Below are 20,879 nucleotides of genomic sequence, written 5' to 3'. Positions count from 1 at the left end.
CACCACCACTGAGCACCCCTAGGCCTGAAAACAGAACTTCATTGAAAGATTTTTACAATTTGGATTTCATATTCAAGAAAATAAAGGAACAAACCCTAACACTTGTGTGTAAATCTGGGTGGTACAACACAGAAGAAATTTGTTAATTGCTGTGACAGGAGCAAAAGTGAATGAATACACTATGTTTAGAAAACCTAAACAAATCTCAGACATGTAAGGAAGAATGCTATGTCCTTTCAGGGGCACACAGGGCTCCTTTATAACATACATCCTTTCCTATTTTTCAGTTCGCCAGGCCATGTCAGCTCTCCTTGCAAATCACAAGTTGATGGCTTTCCTTGTTCCTTCCTTCCTTCCTTCCTTCCTTCCTTCCTTCCTTCCTTCCTTCCTTCCTTCCTTCCTTTCTTTTTCTTTCTTTCTTTCTTTCTTTCTTTCTTTCTTTCTTTCTTTCTTTCTTTCTTTCTTTCTTTCTTTCTTTCTTTCTTTCCTTCTTCTATTTGAGGACTGATTAGATTTCAGATACCATGAAACTGCATATTAGCTAATGAAAATCTGCCTTTTAGAGTTTTGGCATCACTTAAGATAAGATATAATGACTAGTTACAAGTGTCAGTCTGATTTGGATAAAGGACACCAAGACAGTTGAAAAAAATATTGTCCTTGGTTCTGTCTGCAAGGGTATCTCTGGGTGAGACTGGCATTTTAATTTTTGTACTTAGTGGTGCAGATCAATCCTCATTCATGTGAGAAGATGCCATGAAATCCCTGGAACAATCAGATAAAATAAGAGCACTTGCCCCCTCTTCTGGGGCTGCTACATCTGGTCTCTCCTGTTCATAGCTAGCAGGAGTCTAGGCTCAAACATATTGGGGCTTGAAGAAATACAGAGGAAGTTGCTCATTCTAAAGCTCCAATTTAAGAGTTACTCTAATAATCATCTCTGTCCTCAGATCTCTGGGCTTACCGGGATATACCAGCTTCTTTGGTTCTATAGTTCTTAGAAAGCTAAAGGGGTCCTTCTCAGCTTCCATGACCACATGACCAAGTTCAATAATGAGTCTCCTCCTGAATATCTGTATCATCTATTATGTGCCTATCTATTCATTGTATTTCTCTTTTTCCTTTTTATTAAAAGGAAATTTAAATTAATTTTTTAAAAATTATTTTACTTATTTATATACCAAATTTTGCCCTCCTTTCCCAGACTCTCCTCTTAGAGTTCTTCACCCTCTCTACCCACTTCCCTTTGCCTTTGAGAAGGCAGATATCAACAGATATCCCTGCCTGTCTTTGTAACAATACCATGCAGTTTTTATCACCATTGCTCTGTAATACAGCTTGAGGTCAGGGATGCTTATTACCTCAGAAGTTACATTATTGATGAGAATAGTTTTCACTATCTTGGTTTTTTGTTATTCCAAATGAATTTGCAAATTGTTCTTTCTAAATCTATGAAGTTAGGATATATGAATATAGAATATAATATGAAGTTAACTGTATGAATTGCAATTATGATGGGGATTGCATTGAATCTGAAGATTGATTTTGGAAAGATAGCCATTTTTACTATATTAATCCTGCAAATTCATGAACATGGGAGATATTTCCATCTTCTGAGATCTTCTTCGATTTCTTTTCTCAGAGATTTGAAGTCTTGTCATACAGACCTTTCACTTGCATGGTTAGAGTCACACCAAGGTATATAATATTATTTGTGACTATTGTGAAGGATGTCATTTTCCTAATTTCTGTCAGTGGAACAGAACTGAAGACCCAGAAATGAATGCAAACACATGTGGTCTCTTGATCTTTGACAAAGGAACTAAAACCAACCAGTGGAAAAAAGATGTCACTTTTAACAAATGGTGCTGTTTCAACTGGTGGTCTTTATACTTTGTGTAGAGCTGAAGGCTACTCATTTGTTTGAGTTAATTTTATATTCAGCCACTTTGCTCAAGGTGTTTATCAGCTTTAGGAGTTCTCTGGTGGAATTTTTGGGGTCACTTAAGTATACTATCATATCTTCTGCAAATAGTGATATTTTGACTTCTTCCTTTCAAATTTGTATCCATTAGACTTCCCTTTGTTGTATAATTGCCCTAGCTAGAACTTCAAGTACTATGTTGAATAGATAGGGAGAGAGTGGGCAGCCTTGTCTAGTCAATCATTTTAGTAGGATTGCTTCAAATTTCTCTCCATTTAGTTTGATGTTGGCTATTGGTTTGCTCTATATTGCTTTTACTATGTTTACATATGTGTCTTAATTCCTGATCTTTCTAGGACTTTTAACATGAAGGGATGCTGAATTTTGTCAAAAGCTTTTTCAGCATCTAATGAAATGATCATGTGTTTTCTTTCCTTGAGTTTGTTTATGTAGTGGATTAAATGGATGGATTTCTGGATATTGAACCATCCCTGCATCCTGGGATGAAGTCTACTTGATCATGGTGAATGATCGTTTTGATGTGTTCTTGGATTCGGTTGGCAAGAAATTTTTTTGAGTAATTTTGTATCAATATTCATAAGCGAAATTGGTCTGATGTTTTCTTTCTTTGTTTTGTCTTTATGTGGTGTAGGTATAAACATAATTGTGGTTTCATAAAGTGAATTGGGTAGTGTAAATTTTGTTTCTATTTTGTGGAATCATTTGAAAAGTATTGGTATTAGGTCTTTTTTAAAGGTCTGATGGAATTCTCCACTAAACTCATCTGGTTATGGGCTTTTTTTGGTTGGGAGAATACTGATGACTACTTCTATTTCTTTAAGGACTATAGGACGGTTTAGATGGTTTATCTGATTTAACTTTGGCACCTTGTACTTGTCTAGAAAATTGTCCATTTCACCAAGATATTCCAATTTACTTGAATATAAACTTTTGCAGTAGGATCTGATGATTTTTTTTGAACTTTCATGATTTCCATTCTTAGGGGGAATCTGGTTGGTTGATATTGTTGTTCTTCCTATGTGGTTGCAAACCCCTTCACTTCCTTCAGTCTTTTCTCTACCTCCTCCATTGGGGACTCTGTGATCAGTCCAAGGTTGGCTGTGAGCATCTGCCTCTGTATTTGTCAGGCTCTGGCAGATCCTCTCAGCAGATAACTATATCAGGTTCCTGTCAACATTTCTTGGCAACTGCAATGGTGTCTGGGTTTGCTGTCTGTATATGGGATGGATCCCCAAGTGGGGCAGTCTTGGGATGGCCTTTCCTTCATTCTCTGCTCCACATTTTGCCTCCATATTTCCTCCCCTGAGGATTTTGTTACCCCTTCTGAGAAGGACTGAAACATCCACATTTTGGTCTTTCTTCTTCTTGAACTTCCTGTGATCTGTGAATTGTTGTCTTCAGTGAGTGCATACAATGTGTGTTTTTTTTTTATTACATCTTTTCCTCAATTACATTTCCAATGCTATCCCAAAAGTCCCCCATATGCTCACCCCTACTTCCCTACCCACCCATTCCCATTTTTTTGGCCCTGGCGTCCCCCTGTACTGGGGCATATAAAGTTTGCATGTCCAATGGGCCTCTCTTTCCAGTGATGGCCGACTAGGCCATCTTTTGATACATATGCAGCTAGAGTCAAGAGCTCCGGGGTATTGGTTAGTTCATAATGTTGTTCCACCCATAGGGTTTCTGATCCCTTCAGTTATTTCAGTACTTTCTCCAGATCCTCCACTGGGGGCCCTGTGATCCATTCACTAGCTGACTGTGAGCATCCACTTCTGTGTTTGCCAGGCCCCGGCATAGTCTCACAAGAGACAGCTATATCTGGGTCCTTTCAGCAAAACCTTGCTAGTGAATTCAATGGTGTCAGCTTTTGGATGCTGATCATGGGATGGATCTCTGGATATGGCAGTCTCTAGATGGTCCATCCTTTCGTCACAGCTCCAAACTTTGTTTCTGTAACTCCTTCCATGGGTGTTCTGTTCCCAATTCTAAGGAGGGGCATAGTGTCCACACTTCAGTCTTCATTCTTCTTGAGTTTCATGTGTTTAGCAAACTGTATCTTATATCTTGGGTATCCTAAGTTTTGGGCTAATATCCACTTATCAGTAAGTACATGTTGTGTGAGTTCCTTTGTGATTGTGTTACCTCACTCAGGATGATGCCCTCCAGGTCCATCCATTAGCCTAGGAATTTCATAAATTCATTCTTTTTAATAGCTGAGTAGTACTCCATTGTATAAATGTACCACATTTTCTGTATCCATTACTCTATTGAGGGGCATCTGGGTTCTTTCCAGCTTCTGGCTATTATAAATAAGGCTGCTATGAACATAGTGGAGCATGTGTCCTTCTTACCAGTTGGGACATCTTCTGGATATATGCCCACTAGAGGTATTGCTGGATCCAACGGTAGTACTATGTAAAGTTTTCTGAGGAACTGCCAGACTGATTTCCAGAGTGGTTGTACAAGCTTGCAATCCTACCAACAATGGAGGAGTGTTCCTCTTTCTCCACATTCTCCCCAGCATCTGCTGTCACCTGAATTTTTGATCTTAGCCATTCTGACTGGTGTGAGGTGGAATCTCAGGGTTATTTTGATTTGCATTTCCCTAATGATTAAGGATGTTGAACATTTTTTCAGGTGCTTCCCTGCCATTCGGTATTCCTCAGGGGAGAATTCTTTGTTCAGTTCTGAGCCCCATTTTTTAATGGGGTTATTTGATTTTCTGGAGTCCACCTTCTTGAGTTCTTTATATATATTGGATATTAGTCCCCTATTCGATTTGGGATAGGTAAAGATCCTTTCCCAATCTGTTGGTGGTCTTTTTGTCTTATTGATGGTGTCTTTTGCCTTGCAGAAGCTTTGCAGTTTCATGTGGTCCCATTTGTCAATTCTAGATAGAACAGCACAAGCCATTGCTGTTCTATTCAGGAATCTTTTCCCTGTGCCCATATCTTCAAGGCTTTTCCACACTTTCTCTTCTATAAGTTTCAGTGTCTCTGGTTTTATGTGAAGTTTCTTGATCCACTTAGATTTGACCTTAGTACAAGGAGATAGGAATGGATCAATTCCCATTCTTCTACATGATAACAACCAGTTGTGCCAGCACCATTTGTTGAAAATGCTGTCTTTCTTCACCTGGATGGTTTTAGCTCCCTTGTCGAAGATCAGGTGACCATAGGTGTGTGAGTTCATCTCTGGGTCTTCAATTCTATTCCATTGGTCTACTTGCCTGTCACTATACCAGTACCATGCAGTTTGTTTTTTTTTTTTTTATCACAATTGCTCTGTAGGAAAGCTTTAGGTCAGGCATGGTGATTCCACCAGAGGTTCTTTTATCCTTGAGAAGAGTTTTTGCTATCCTAGGTTTTTTGTTATTCCAGATGAAGTTGCAGATTGCTCTTTTTAATTCATTGAGGAATTGAGTTGGAATTTTGATGGGGATTGCATTGAATCTGTAGATTGCTTTTGGCAAGATAGCCATTTTTACAATGTTGATCCTGCCAATCCATGAGCATGGGAGATCTTTCCATCTTCTGAGATATTCTTTAATTTCTGTATTCAGAGAATTGAAGTTCTTATCATAGAGATCTTTCACTTCCTTAGTTAGAGCCATGCCAAGATATTTTATATTATTTGTGATTATTGAGAAGGGTGTTTTCCCTAATTTCTTTCTCAGCCTGTTTATTCTTTGTGTAGAGAAAGGCCATTGACTTGTTTGAGTTAATTTTATATCCACCTACTTCACCGAAGCTGTTTATCAGGTTTAGGAGTTCTCTGGTGGAATTTTTAGGGTCACTTATATATACTATCATATCATCTGCAAAAAGTGATATTTTGACTTCATCTTTTCCAATTTCTATCCCCTTGATCTCCTTTTGTTGTCGAATTGCTCTGGCTAGGTCTTCAAGTACAATGTTGAATAGGTATGGGGAGATTGGACAGCCTTGTCTAGTCCCTGAGTTTAGTGGGATTGCTTCAAGCTTCTCACCATTTATTTTGATGTTGACTACTGGTTTGCTGTAGATTGCTTTTATCATGATTAATTATGGACCTTGAATTCCTGACCTTTCCAAGACTTTTATCATGAATGGGTGTTGGATCTTGTCGAATGCTTTTTCTGCATCTAATGAGATGATCATGTGGTTTTTGTCTTTGAGTTTGTTTATATAATGGATTACGTTAATGGATTTCAGTATATTAAACCATCCCTGCATCCCTGGAATAAAACCTACTTGGTCAGGAGTGATAATTGCTTTAATGTGTTCTTGCATTCAGTTAGCGAGAATTTTATTGAGTATTTTTGTATTAATATTCATAAGGGAAATTGGTCTGAAGTTCTCTATCTTTGTTGGATCTTTCTGTGGTTTAGGTATCAGAGTAATTGTGGCTTCATAGAATGAGTTGGGTAGAGTTCCTTCTACTTCTATTTTGTGGAATAGTTTGTGCATAACTGGAATTAGATATTCTTTGAAGGTCTCGTAGAACTCTGCACTAAACCCATCTGGTCCTGGGCTTTTTTTGACTGGGAGACTATTAATGACTGCTTCTATTTCTTTAGGGGATATGGGACTGTTTAGCTAGTTAACTTGATTCTTATTTAATTTTGATACCTGGTATGTGTCCAGAAATTTGTCCATTTCATCCAGGTTTTCAAGTTTTGTTGAGTATAGTCTCTTGTAGAAGGATCTGATGGTGTTTTGGATTTCTTCAGGATCTGTTGTTATGTCTCCCTTTTCATTTCTGACTTTGTTAATTAGGATGTTGTCCCTGTGCCCTCTAGTGAGTCTAGCAAAGGGTTTATCTATCTTGTTGATTTTCTCAAAGAACCAACACTGCATTTGGTTAATTCGTTGAATAGTTCTTCTTGTTTCCCCTTGGTTGATTTCTCCCCCCCCCCCGAGTTTGATTATTTCCTGCCGTATACTCCTCTTGGGTGAATTTTCTTCCTTTTTTTCTAGAGCTTTTAGATGTGTTGTCAAGGGGCTAGTGTGTGTTCTCTCCAGTTTCTTCTTGGAGGCACTCAGAGCTATAAGTTTCCCTCTTAGAAATGCTTTCTTTGTGTCCCATAAGTTTGGGTATGTTGTGACTTCATTTTCATTAAACTCTAAAAAGTCTTTAATTTCTTTCTTTATTCCTTCCTTGACCAAGGTATCATTGAGAAGAGTGTTGTTCAGTGTCCACATGAATGTTGGCTTTCCATTATTTATGTTGTTATTGAAGATCAGCCTTAGTCCATGGTGGTCTGATAGGATGCATGGGACAATTTCCATATTTTTGTATCTGTTGAGGCCTGTTTTGTGACCAATTATATGGTCAGTTTTGGAGAAGGTCCCGTGAGGTGCTGAGAAGAAGGTATATACTTTTGTTTTAGGATAAAATGTTCCTTAGATATCTGTTCAGTCCATTTGTTTCATAACTTCTGTTAGTTTCACTGTGTCCCTGTTTAGTTTCTGTTTCCAGGATCTGTCCATTGATGAAAGTGGTGTGTTGAAGTCTCCCACTATTATTGTGTGAGGTGCAATGTGTGCTTTGAGCTTTACTAACATGTCTTTAATGAATGTGGCTGCCCTTGCATTTGGGGCATAGATATTCAGAATTGAGAGTTCCTCTTGGAGGATTTTACCTTTGATGAGTATGAAGTGTCCCTCCTTGTCTTTTTTGATAACTTTGGGTTGGAATTCGATTTTATTTGATATCAGAATGGCTACTCCAGGTTGTTTCTTCAGACCATTTGCTTGGAAAATTGTTTTCCAGCCTTTCACTCTGAGGTAGTGTCTGTCTTTTTCCCTGAGATGGGTTTCCTATAAGCAGCAGAATGTTGGGTCCTGTTTGTGTAGCCAGTCTGTTCGTCTATGTCTTTTTATTGGGTAGTTGAGTCCATTGATATTAAGAGATATTAAGGAAAAGTAATTGTTGCTTCCTTTTATTTTTGTTGTTAGAGTTGGCATTCTGTTCTTGTGGCAGTTTTCTTTTAGGTTCCTTGAGGGATTACTTTCTTGCTTTTTCTAGGGCCTGATTTCTGTCCTTGTAATTTTTTTTTCTGTTATTATCCCTTGAAGGGCTGGATTCATGGAAAGGTAATGTGTGAATTTGGTTTTGTTGTGGAAAACTTTGGTTTCTCCATCAATGGTAATTGAGAGTTTGGCCGGGTATAGTAACCTGGGCTGGCATTTGTGTTCTCTTAGTGTGTGTATAACATCTGTCCCGGCTCTTCTGGCTTTCATAGTCTCTGGTGAAAAGTCTGGTTTAATTCTGATAGGCCTGCCTTTATATGTTACTTGACATTTCTCCCTTACTGCTTTTAATATTCTATCTTTATTTAGTCCATTTGTTGTTCTGATTATTATGTGTCGGGAGGAATTTCTTTTCTGGTCCAGTCTATTTGGAGTTCTGTAGGCTTCTTGTATGTTCATGGGCATCTCTTTCTTTAGGATTGGGAAGTTTTCTTCTATTATTTTGTTGAAGATATTTGCTGGTTCTTTAAGTTGAAAATCTTCATTCTCATCAACTCCTATTATCCGTAGGTTTGGTCTTCTCATTGTGTCCTGTATTTCCTGGATGTTTTGAGTTAGGATCCTTTTGCATTTTGTATTTTCTTTGATTGTTGTGCCGATGTTCTCTATGGAATCTTCTGCACCTGAGATTCTCTCTTCCATCTCTTGTATTCTGTTACTGATGCTTGCATCTATGGTTCCAGATTTCTTTCCTAGGGTTTGTATCTCCAGTGTTACCTCACTTTGGGTTTTCTTTATTGTGTCTACTTCTCTTTTTAGGTCTAGTATGGTTTTGTTCATTTCCATCACCTGTTTGGATGTGTTTTCCTGTTTTTCTTTAAGGACTTCTACCAGTTTGGTTATGTTTTCCTGTTTTTCTTTAAGGACTTCTTTCAGTTTGGTTGTGTTTTCTGTTTTTCTTTAAGGACCTGTAACTCTTTAGCAGTGCTCTCCTGTATTTCTTTAAGTGAGTTATGAAAGTCCTTCTTGATGTCCTCTACCATCATCATAAGATATGCTTTTAAATTTAGTTTAGATTTTCGGCTGTGTTGGGGTGCCCAGGACTAGGTTGTGTGGGGGTGCTGCGTTCTGATGATGGTGAGTGGTCTTGATTTCTGTTAGTAGGATTCTTATGTTTGCCTTTTGCCATCTGGTAATCTCTGAAGCTAGCTGTTATAGTTGTCTCTGGTTAGAGCTTGTTCCTCAAAAGACTCTGTTAGCCTCTATCAGCAGACCAGGGAGGCTGGCTCTCTCCTTAGTTTCAGTGGTCAGAATATTCTGTGCAGGAAAGCTCTATTCTTGCAGGGAAGGTGCCCAGATATCTGGTGTTCGAACTTGCCTCCTGGCAGAAGTTGTGTTCCAATCACTAGAAGTCTTAGGATCCTGTGGGGAATCCTGTGTTGGTCCTTGAGGGTGTCCAGAGACTCCACTGTCAAGGCACCCTGGTGCTCGAGTGGACCGGAAGGGACTTGTGCCCCACCTCAGGCCGGGTTGCCTGCTTCCCTAGTTATGGCAGTCTCAGGTCTTGCTCAATTGGATTGGAGCAGAAGCTGTGTTCCACTCACCAGAGGTCTTAGGGTCCCATGGGGAATCCTGTGCAGGTCCTTGCGTGTGTCCGGAGTCTCCTCTGGCAAGGCACCCGAGTGCTTGAGTGGACCGGAAGGGACTTGTGCCCCAGCAGAGGCCGGGTTGCCTCCTTCCCTAGTTAATGGAGTCTCAGGTCCCGCTCAATTGGATTGGAGCAGAAGCTGTGTTCCACTCACCAAAGGTCTTAGGATCCAGTGGGGAATCCTGTGCGGGTTCTTGCTGGTGTCCGGAGACTCCTCTGGCAAGTGCACTGTCTGTTTCTTAATTGTCATAAACTATTGACTTGTACCTCTGCTTGCATTTTGAAACCTTCCAGAAACATTTTGTATATTCACTTGACCAATAGCCTCACAAAACATCTACATAATGTTTTGGGCACTGTACTAGCAAACATGGCAGGTGATTCAGACACACACATGGGAGTGGGGGTGGGTTCTAATTTTCCTGGATCCATCGTTTGCTATTCCCCAAGGGAAGATGAGGCACTGTAAACAGAAATTCCTAACAGTATATCTTACACTGAGCTAGAGGGGGGAGTTCTAATCTCTGCATACCATTTTCTTGACTGCAGCTCTGTTCAATCAAATCTTTTTGGAGTCTAACAAGGATAAGCTAGGAGGCAGTCTTCTCTCTCACATACACTGGCTTGATGTAGTACTCTGGCTCTCTACGAACCAGAAAAGGGCAGGTATAATTAGTTATTACAGAGATACTCTCTCCAGTAAATATCAGTCCAGTAGAGAGGTTACTGGCCTAAAATTAGACCCTTAGAATCCCTGTAAGTGGATAAGGAGTTCCCAGAGTGTGATGATCGGGTAACCAACAATTTGAATAAAGATGAGACAAATTGTCTTGGGAAGCACATTTAGAACTATATTAAAATGTCTCAACATATGTTTTTTTCCTGAAATCAAAATGGAACCTCACTGCCTGACTCTCAGCTTTCAGTCCTGTAGTGGGGAAGCTCTTCTCAACATGGATCTCCATTCTGTTTTTCCAGGTGATACTGCAAGACAGGTATCATCCAGAGATGTCAAATATATGAATCTAAGCTTACTAAGTGGTTTGTTGATACCCATGGAACCCCACAGTATCATTGCTGGCATGTGAGCCCCAGCTGAGTTGTTTGTCTGCCATCCCTTTTTGTACTGCTTGATTCTGCTAGTAGTTTGTTAATGAACCAATCTGCTGTTACAGCAGTAGTGAGCATGCTAAATCCTGAATTCATTTGATTTGGGTTTGGACCCAAGTATTTTACTACTGTGTAATATTGGGAAAACTATATAACTGCTCTGAAGTTCAGCAACTTTATTTGGTGTGAAAAAGTTATAATTAATGACTGACTGTAGTTTTGTTATGGACTAATAAAATAATATACCTAAAACAACTGATAAAATTTGGTATTAATTTATATGACTAATCACATACCAGTATCAGAACAGTAATTACATCAATAATCTCTCCACTGTACTATGATGAGCCTTTTTTTTATTTTCCTTTTAGCATTGTACAGCCTGTTGGCATCTTAAAGCTTCAGTTCCAGAAACATTCATAGCACCTACAGATGTTCAAGATTTTTGGTATAAAATGACAGAACAGTGATTCTCTATAACATCCAATATGTTGTAAATGCTAAATAAATAACTGCTGTACAGTATTTTTTGGGAACAATGGCAAGAAAAACAGGCATGTTCAGTGCTTAAGCATTTTTTCTTCCATTTTCTCCAAAAATATAGGGAGAAAAATCTGTATTCTTAGATGAATTTTCAAATAAATTGTGACTCTGATTTTTTGTTATAAATATCATTATAATAGTAACCTTGTAACATCTATCATGAACTAAACTACAAGAGTAAAAACATATCTATAAATCAGAATTGATATTCAAAAATCATATGGTATTAACAAATTAAATCCTTTGAAGTTTAATGAATCAATAGCAATAATCAATAATTAACTACAATACATTTTAGAACTCAAAGGTAAATCAAAATAGGGGAAATATAAAATAGTCATCCTAATACACCTATTTTATGTACAGTTGAGAGGCATAAATTAAAAAAGACCAATGATTATTGCATACTTGCCTACAAAATTTTATATACATTTGTGTATGGTATGTTTAAATGTGTGCACAGGAGAGGGTGTATGTGTGTGTGTTTGTGTGTGTGTGTGTGTGCACGTGCATGTGTATATGAATGTATGTGGATGCACATGTACTAATTTATATATGAGGAGGCCCAAAGTTGACATCAGCATTACCCTAGATACCTTTAACTATCAGCCTAATATAGTCTGGAGGCACCCAAGAAAAGCTTCTTGACTAAGACACTAGATTTGCCTAAGGGCATGTCTAAGGGAATTTTCTTAATCATTAATAGATGTAGGAAGGCCACCACACTCCTGGACAGGTGGTTTCATGCTGTACTAAAAAGCTTGTTAAGGCTGTAACCAAATCATCAGGCAACATTCTACTCCTCCACAATTTCTACTATACTTCTTTGGCAGAAAGTGAAATCTTTGGTTAGAGGTAATGCAACAACAAGGAGCCTATCTTCAGATTTCTTTTTTAATTCTTGTCCAGGGTTCCTTCAATTATGAGTTGGAATCCAGAAGCTTGAATAAACACTTCCTCCACTAAGTTGCTTTGTTCAGAGTGCTTTTATCAAGGGAACAGAAAGAAAACTCTAGAGGTAGTACTCAGTTGCTCTTCACCTGATATGTTACAGCAAGCTTAGAGATGAGGAAGTCACTATTTGGCTAGTCTTGCCAGCTATCTTGCTCTAGGCATGATCTGTTAATTTATCCTGAGTGTCAGGACTGCAGGCAGCTACCATACCCTTCTGGCATATACATGGGTTCTAGCGATCTGACCTCTACCTTCATGCAAGTATTTTTCACACTGAGCCATCTCCCTAGCCAGGGCACTCAACTATTTTAAATCAAGAACAAGCTTATAATAATCAGATTTTAAAATTTTAGAGGTTAAATTATTTTCAAAAAGAGATAAATTAGTTTCTATATTAATCTCTCTACATCACAAAATCAATATCAAAATATAGCTAAATATATAACATCATATTAAGTACACTTTTCATAACAGACAAGTCAAGTATAACTACTCTAGTTTTACCAGACTAAGTTCTTAGCCATGATACTCTCTATGTTGTAGTATTATATATTATTTATGTTCTTAAATTAATTAAGTACATTTAATATATACTTTAAGTAGTAATATTAATCTCACTATAAAATTGAATATATTGAAATATTTTAATAAACATTTATTAACTTGTCATGAAGTATGTTTTGGTACCTAGTTGTGCTGATGTATAATATGTACATAATAAAATAAATGTTTAAAAATATAACATCCTCTAATAATTCTTACTATGAACAAAAAAGAAATTCATAGGGCTGGGGATGATTCTGTGGATGGAATGATTACATACAAACATGAGGATCTGAGTTTGATCCCACTGTCCCTAAGTTAAAAAAACAAGCAGGCATGGTAGGAGGACAGAAACAGCAGCCTAATCGTCAAGCTCCAGGATAATGAGACATCCTTCCTCATAAATTATATGACACCTAAAAAAGAGCATTCAAGTTTGTCCTGAGCCCCTTCCACATCATGCAATTGCATACATGCAAGCATCCATATACACTCACATGTTGCATCCATATACACTCACATGTTGTCTATACACAAATTCATACACTCAAAGAATTTCACATGATGACTATTGGCTCCTATGACAGAGCAATGTCCTAATATTCATGAAACTTTGGGTTCCAAAGTCAGTACCTCAAACAACGACAACAACAGAAAAAAATGCACAGGTAAGTCTTTAGTGGATCTTAATGTTGGAGGGACATGTTGATTATTTATTACATGATGGGAAGTATTTCTGCTATAGACTTAACCTCCTAGATTTATTTCTGGACTGTGACTTTGGATGAGACTCCTGTAGAGACAGAACAAGAAAGTTTCTCCTTAGCACTCACAATGTCTTTGGCTAACACTTGGATTGCAAGCTTAATCACAATACTTACCCATTCTCCCATTCAATTGAGCTGAGCTGGAACTTCCAGTGAGATCTGAGGAACTGGAGAAAGCCTTCCGTGAGAGGAAAGAGGCCAATGGGTCATCACAATTGTCTGAAAAAAATGGTGAAAGCAGGAAAGGTCAGATTCTATGGGCAAGTAACATTTTACAAAGAGGAAATTTACAGTGTAGACACTCTTTTAATAAGCATCTGGTCTGGAAAAGGTTGGGAATTATTTTTCAGTCTGTGTCTTTGTAGTTACTTCTCATAACCCTCAAACATGGTATGACTTCTTTTTATTGATAGAAAAATGAAGGCTGAAGCAGTTATGCCCACAACTCTAGTAAATAGCATAAGCAAACATTCTCAGGAAGAATTGCTTGGGTTGAAAACCCAGTTTCCCATCCTTTCCTTTAGTTGAACATTTGATCAAAGGCTCATAGCATGTCTGTGGTTTGTCTATGAGAGATTCATACAGGGTGTCATTTTTTTCTCCAACCCAGGTTCCAACAACCCTTGCAATTAATGTGTTTATCAAAATAGGATACTTTGAAATTTCTTATTACAACTTGTGTGTAATCAAGTGGGAAATGTGCTACTTACATATGTTACAGTATATGAAAGAGAATAGCCTCAGATGTTGTACAGTCTTGAGCTGGACAGGAACTTCAATAGCTAACTTTCTAGCCTTCTCTGGTGAGCTACACTCTAAGGCTGTTTTGATAATACTAAACATGATAAGACCATGGGCAAATACATGACTTGACAAGACAGTAATACCCTTCAAGTTCAAACTAAGTAAGAACTATGGGATTACAGATGGAGGGACTTGCTCGTCACATTTACACATACCATATACATAACTGGTTTGAACATTTGTGCTCAACAAAACTATCATTGAGATTTAATTACCATGAAACCAAACTAAGAGGATGGACCTTTGAAAGTTCCAGCCTTTTGGTGGCTTTACTGCTTCAGAAGTGCAGTTTCTCATCCTCTTTCCTTCAGACACACAATGATTTATCATGTTGGCCTTGTTGCATACTGCAACCTTGATACCAGACCTCTCATCCTCCACAAATGTTAGCCAAAGATATTTTATTATAAGTTACTCTGTCTCAGATAGTCTGTTATAGCAGTTCAAGACAGGTTAGGCTACTTAGTTATCAATGAGTTATAGTGCTTCCACAAGTTGGTATGTGTTTTTGGGGGGTGGGGTGGGGTGGGGATTATTTAGCAATGAGAATACTGCATAATAAAACAAAATTAAAGATGTGTGTAAAGAGTGGGTTGGTGAATGATAAAGGCAAACAAGGGCCAGGCAATCAACCAATTAGCTAACCCCACCAACCCACCATTCTTTTCCTGTTTTTATTTTGTATACAGTTGATTCTCAGAGACATTGAAAAATGACTTCTAACATCTAGCCAGACCTTATTCAAAAGAGATTTGAAATGTGCTACTCAAGGTAAGTTTTCTATTATGTAGTCATTTGGGAGGAACTGTTCTGACATGTGAAAAGAACATTTACATAAGATCTTGATTGTTTATCCAGCCAGTTCTTCCAAAGCTGTTTTACAGGTAATTGCAGGAAAAATAACTAGAAATGTGAGACTTAAATTCTTGTTTGTTAAGTATGTTTAAGAATCATCTAGTAAACTGGGTTTTAGGTTTCTCTCCACATACACACATCTAAAAATGTTTGACAATGATGGAACAGAGGCCCATTACAGCTGGAGCAGCAAATCATCAGAATAACATTAGTGGCAGCTTGGGGTCTCTGGGGATGGGACAAGCCAGCAGGAAAACATGGACCATGTGGCTACCTTACTTCTAACACAGGATTGTTGTAGAATGTTGCATATGTACCACACAGCATGTGTTCAATCCCTATCTCTCCCCTTTTCTGTTTCTGTTTCTCTCTCTCTCTTCCTCTCTCTCTCTCTTCCTCTCTCTCTCTCTCTCTCTCTCTCTCTCTCTCTCTCTCTCTCTCTCTCTCTCTCTCTCTCTCAAACACACACACACAAACACACAAAATACAAGGCTCATGTATCTTTTGACATCAAGAAACATCAGAACAACAGAGATTGCTGGAAGCATAACTTATTTTGCTTGCTATTCGACAAGGACCTGAGTTCAACCACCTAGGTAAAATCCTGAGAGCTATGTTGCCCTCTTTTAAATGGGGTAGAAGAAACAATGAATCTCTAGGGCTTGCTTGCCACTGAGAATAACGATTTTTTTTGTACTCCAGCCCAGGACAGTAAGAAATTCTGTCTTGAAAGAAAAGGTAGACAACATCTGGAGTTATGATGCTCAAGACTGACCTCTGACCTGCAAAGACACAGACAGGTACCAGAAAGCATATGTACTTGTAAACTTGTACAAGTGCACACTATATCATGAATGCACACACACACACACACACGCACACGCACATGCACACTCATATACATACACAGAGTGCATTTATCTTTATCTGGCTCAAATAACTTTTCCATATGTCATAGATGACTTTTATGAGTACCGTGCACCTGGCTATGTCCATCCCTAAGCCTTTCTTATCAGGTTTTATAGAATCATCACCCCTTCATTTTTTTACACATTGCTATTTTATATTCTAACAAAACTGAATGTACTCTCTCAAAATCTGAAGTGAGGTCAAGTGACACATTGCTTAGAAAAGAGAGCTAGTGCATAATTTTTCACCTTTTTGTTAACATACCTGAAATGTGAAATCATTGGTATGACCTAATCACTTCACTTTTGCCCATCTGGAGATGGGCACTGGGGATAGATCTGATCAAGACAAAGCCATCCATCAGAGCTTGTTTACAGACCATTCACAAATATAAGTGTATGAACAGATAGATATACTGCAGGGTAAGCTTTAATAAGGGACTAGCACAGCTCAAGATGCTTCCATATTTTTCCAGCCTTTTGTGCTCCCCTCACAATAGCTTTAGGAGGATCTGATCTCCAAGAATCCATTGCCCTCACAGCAATAACAGCTAAGTTTCTTACTGGTTTTATCCACCTATGACATTTCTAAGAACAAACTTTCCACTTTATTAACAGCAAATCTATGAATCTCTGTCAAGGGACAGGCCAGAGGAAAACTTAAGTGTCTTGTCTTCACAGACTTGGTATGCTTTAAGAATGGATTTTTTATTTATTTTTTTTATTTATTTTATTTTATTTTTTTGAGACAGGGTTTCTCTGTATAGCCCTGGCTGTCCTGGAACTCACTTTGTAGACCAGGCTGGCCTCCAACTCAGAAATCCGCCTGCCTCTGCCTCCCGAGTGCTGGGATTAAAGGCGTGCGCCACCACACCCGGCAAGAATGAATTTTTAAGGATTTGGCTGAATTAATATTTCATGTCCCAAGACAATGATAAAAATGGGAAAATTCAAATTAGAAAGAAGAGAGATCATCCTGCCTTCCATTTTGAAGAAGAATATGGTTCCCTCTGGCATCTCTATGTTTACCCGATAATCCTGACAGAAAATAGACTAGGCATGAGAGCTTGGAGTTCCCAATTCCTGGATTTGTTGCTCCTCCTGACATTGTCAGAAGACAATCTAGGTAAGTGGAAGAAGCAGTGTTCTTTGTATGTCAAATAAAAGGTCATCTGAGCCATATCCTGCCATAAACTATGTGATGGAATAAGAATAAGAGGAAGAAAAGCAGTCAGTATGAAGCCCACATAAGCAGACATGAGCACAGGCTTCTGGGGATATCTGCTGCCTTCTAAAAATGATCTAACAGTTTTATTTTTAGGATCTTGCTACTGTGCTATGAGAACCCTCCAAAGAACAGGTGTTGCTGACAGCTTTGCTGTGCTAAGGGCTTGAAGTGAACCAAGAGCACAGGAGTACAGAAGAGAGGGAAGTAAAGGTGTGTGAGGAAGAGATAACAAGGCTGGCTTGACTTCACACCTATCGTGTCTGAAAAGGAAGGAAAGGAAATGTCACCTGTTCTGTCACTCCTATGGGTTTCCAGCAAGCTTACTACACTGCCTTTCAAATTTAGGCTACTCTGCTTCTTCAGTTTTCTAGAGTTTTCACCAAAGTTGGGCACCCCTCCACCACCATGCTTGTGGTGTGTGTGTGTGTGTGTGTGTGTTTAGAGACTGTAAAATAGGAAGAATCCTGATCTGGAAGGAGTTCCTGTTTGTGAGATGGTGTCTATGTAGCTCATAATCTCCAAACTGAAATTCCTCTCCCTCATCATCCACAGTACCAGACTTTCTAGTGCAGGAGAGGATTTTTTTTTAAGTTTCATAAACAACCAAACAAAAACAAACTAACAAACAAACAATTGAGGAGCTTTGATGATTGGAATTAATGGTCAACTTGGCTGAATCAAGAATCACTAAGAGCCCGTCTGGCTGGGATCTTCTGCCTGAGCAGATCACCTGTTTGTCTGCTCCTCTGCAAATAATACAGTCTGAAGACCTCCATAGGTCCATCGAAGCAGGGCAACTGATAGGAGCTTAGCATGGCTACCCTCTGAGAGGCTCAACAAGGAGCTTAAAGATTCAGGTATAGATACTAACATCCAACCAATGGACAGAAATCTGGGACCCCTGTGGTTGAATAGGGGAAAAGCTGGAAGAAGCTGAAAAGGAGAACAGCCCCATGGGGATGTCAGCAGTCTCAACTGACATGGATCCCTGAGATCTCTCAGACACTGATCCAACAACCAGGCAGTACACAAAAGCTAATAGAGGCCCCTGACATATATACAGCAGAAGACTGCCTGGTCTGGCCTCAGCAAAAGAAGATGCACCTAACCCTCGAGAGATTTAAGGCCCCAGGGAGTGGGAATGTCTGGTGGAGTGGGCTTGGGGGCATCCTCTTGAGTGGGGTGGGAGAGGAAAGGAGGTATGGGATGGGGAGCAGTCAGGAGGCAGAACTTGGAGGCAGATAAAGACTGAACTATAAGGGAATAAATACTACTACTACTACTACTGCGAATCACTAGCAGTTGAACCTCTTGTCACAGCTATGAGAGAATCTCTTAGGTTAGTTGAAACAGGAAAGCTCACCCAAAATGTAGGCTGCACTTTCTGGTAGTATTTGGATGTAAGGTCCAATAGAAAAGCTTTTGCTTTATCCCAACTTGCCTTTGTTTTTGCACCTTAGTGACAGGCGTATCTACCTTGCCAAGAGTTTGTCTACTCAATTGTTGCTGAATCTATTGATGCCATCCTTCATTGATATCATGATTCAGTATCTTTGGTTATCAACTGTGGAGTGCAGTTCTCCAACAATGGCTCTCCAAGAATCCTTCAGGATGTTGGTACCAGATTTCAGATGCTGGATCACTAGTGTCCTGTATCAGATTGGGGATGCTGAAGCACCAGGATCCTGTACCAGATGGTAGTACCTTTTGTCTGAGCAGGTATCTATTCTAAGTTTCTCCAATGTGAAAACAGCCATTGTTGCCCACCCAGATGACATGTGAATCAAATTATAAGTTCCACTTTAATATATATTCATTCTATGCTGTCTTCCTACAGAGTCTCCTGACCAGGACAGGAAGTGAACATCAGCTTTTCATCATGAGCAGTTCTAATGCATTGTACTGAGATAGACCATAGGGATTCTTCAAAAACTGTGAAGTAGATATAACTTAATTTACAACAAACTATTTCCAGAATGAGATCTCAAATCTCCCTTCCTGTGACATTCCTTCCAAATCTCAGCTGCAATTAAAATTCAAGCTTCAATTATAATGTTTATGACTAATTTTCTTTTGCTGTTTTCTCTTTTTTTAAAACTGAATTTTAGGTATGTATGTGTCTCTATGTGGTCTATGTGTATATGTACACATGTGGGTGGGTGTCTGTGGAAGGCAGAACTGGTTCCCTAAAACAGGAAGAACAGGTTGCTGTGAGCTGCCTGACTTGAGTTCTGGGAATTGAACACAGATCCTGTGCAAGTGCAGCAAGTAGTCGTAATTGCTCAGTCATCTCTCCAGTCTTCTACTGTTTTTCTTTTATTGCTTAAAAGCAAAATGCTAGCAATTTTCCATCCCTACATCAATAAAAATTCAAGGCTGCATGGCGAGACCAAAAGCACATTTGCTTTTACAGATCAAACCTTCTTGACACAACATTTGACACATCTACCAATAACATGTTCTAGTATTCAAAGATTATTAGGTCCATGGAACCAGAAAGACATCTGAATTCAGTTTATGTTTGAGGAGATTTAGGCCAAAAGAAATGAAAAAAAAATCCATCTAGGACTGTTACTGTATTAGCCTGGAGCAGGACATAGTATATCACTGTGTAGTGATGACCACTGGGCAAGTACCACTTCTGTGTGATATGCTGCCATTATTTGCATAATTCATAACTAATTATTTAATGTGAAATGTGTTTGGAATGAGAAATGTCTTCAGAGAATTATGGTGTTAGTGGTGTCTTGGAAGACTGTTGAACCCTCAGATAATGGAGTCTCCTTGCAAGAAATTGAGCATTGAGGGCACATCTTGAGGTGTTACACCTCAGCTCCACTTCCTGGTAAGCCTGTGCCTCCTGACACAGGGACCAGTGTATTTTGTCACAATGATAAGGGAAGTAACTAAGACAATAAATATGTCTTATTGCTAGAACAAAGTTGTTTTCTTGACAGTGGAAATCCTTGACATGTAACAGTGGATTTTCTGGTGTTTTATATCTACATTGCTTTCTGGTTTCTCCTTCAGTATTCCCTAGCATCTCTCCTCTTTGCGGGAGGACACAGAATGGATAAACAGGTAAGAACAGAAAATGGAAGAAATTCATCTTTTTGTTTCTGAGTATCTGATCTGCATGTACACTCAGGAACATTGACCCTTCACATTGCAGAGGTGGGGATGACTTGCTCTCCACAAGTAAGAACACTGCATTCCAAGGAGCTTCTTTCACAGCACGGAACAGCACAGACAGAATGCAGGGTAAATGCACCATTAGCATAGCGTTTCAGAAGTTAGTGTTCAATGTTTAAGAGGCTGCTGCTTTAGTAACATTTTTTTCTGTTGCCAACAGATATTTTATTTGTTGTTATTAAAACATGAACAGAATTATAGATAGCACTAAAGTTAAATTGCATTGTGTGTATGTTCTTGATTATTACAGTAAATAGTCTGCATATGGGGATTTGGAGCTTAAGATATTCACTTGTATTTATTGGCAAGATAAAATTCTTCTTTGAATTGAATATGTAACAACCTACTTTGTGTAAAAGGTAATAAAGTATGAATTCTCTCACATGTTTTTATGGGTACTTAGTGATGATAACTCAGGATATTGC

General features: G+C 38.8%; 1 protein-coding gene across 1 annotated transcript in view; it reads right to left on the bottom strand.

Annotated features, from left to right (window-relative positions):
• The window catches only part of LOC110291812 (contactin-associated protein like 5-2), a 718,290-nt gene that overhangs the window by 553,804 nt on the left and 143,607 nt on the right, over positions 1-20,879 (bottom strand). The window contains exon 2 of the mRNA XM_029482783.2: positions 13,582-13,686. Coding sequence (XP_029338643.1) covers positions 13,582-13,686 — 105 coding nt within the window. The remainder of the gene's footprint in view (positions 1-13,581; positions 13,687-20,879) is intronic.

Source organism: Mus caroli, unplaced genomic scaffold (genome assembly GCF_978045245.1).
Source record: "Mus caroli unplaced genomic scaffold, Mus_caroli_1 scaffold_1, whole genome shotgun sequence".
Lineage (NCBI taxonomy): Eukaryota > Metazoa > Chordata > Mammalia > Rodentia > Muridae > Mus > Mus caroli.
This window is presented reverse-complemented; position numbering and strand designations above follow the sequence as displayed.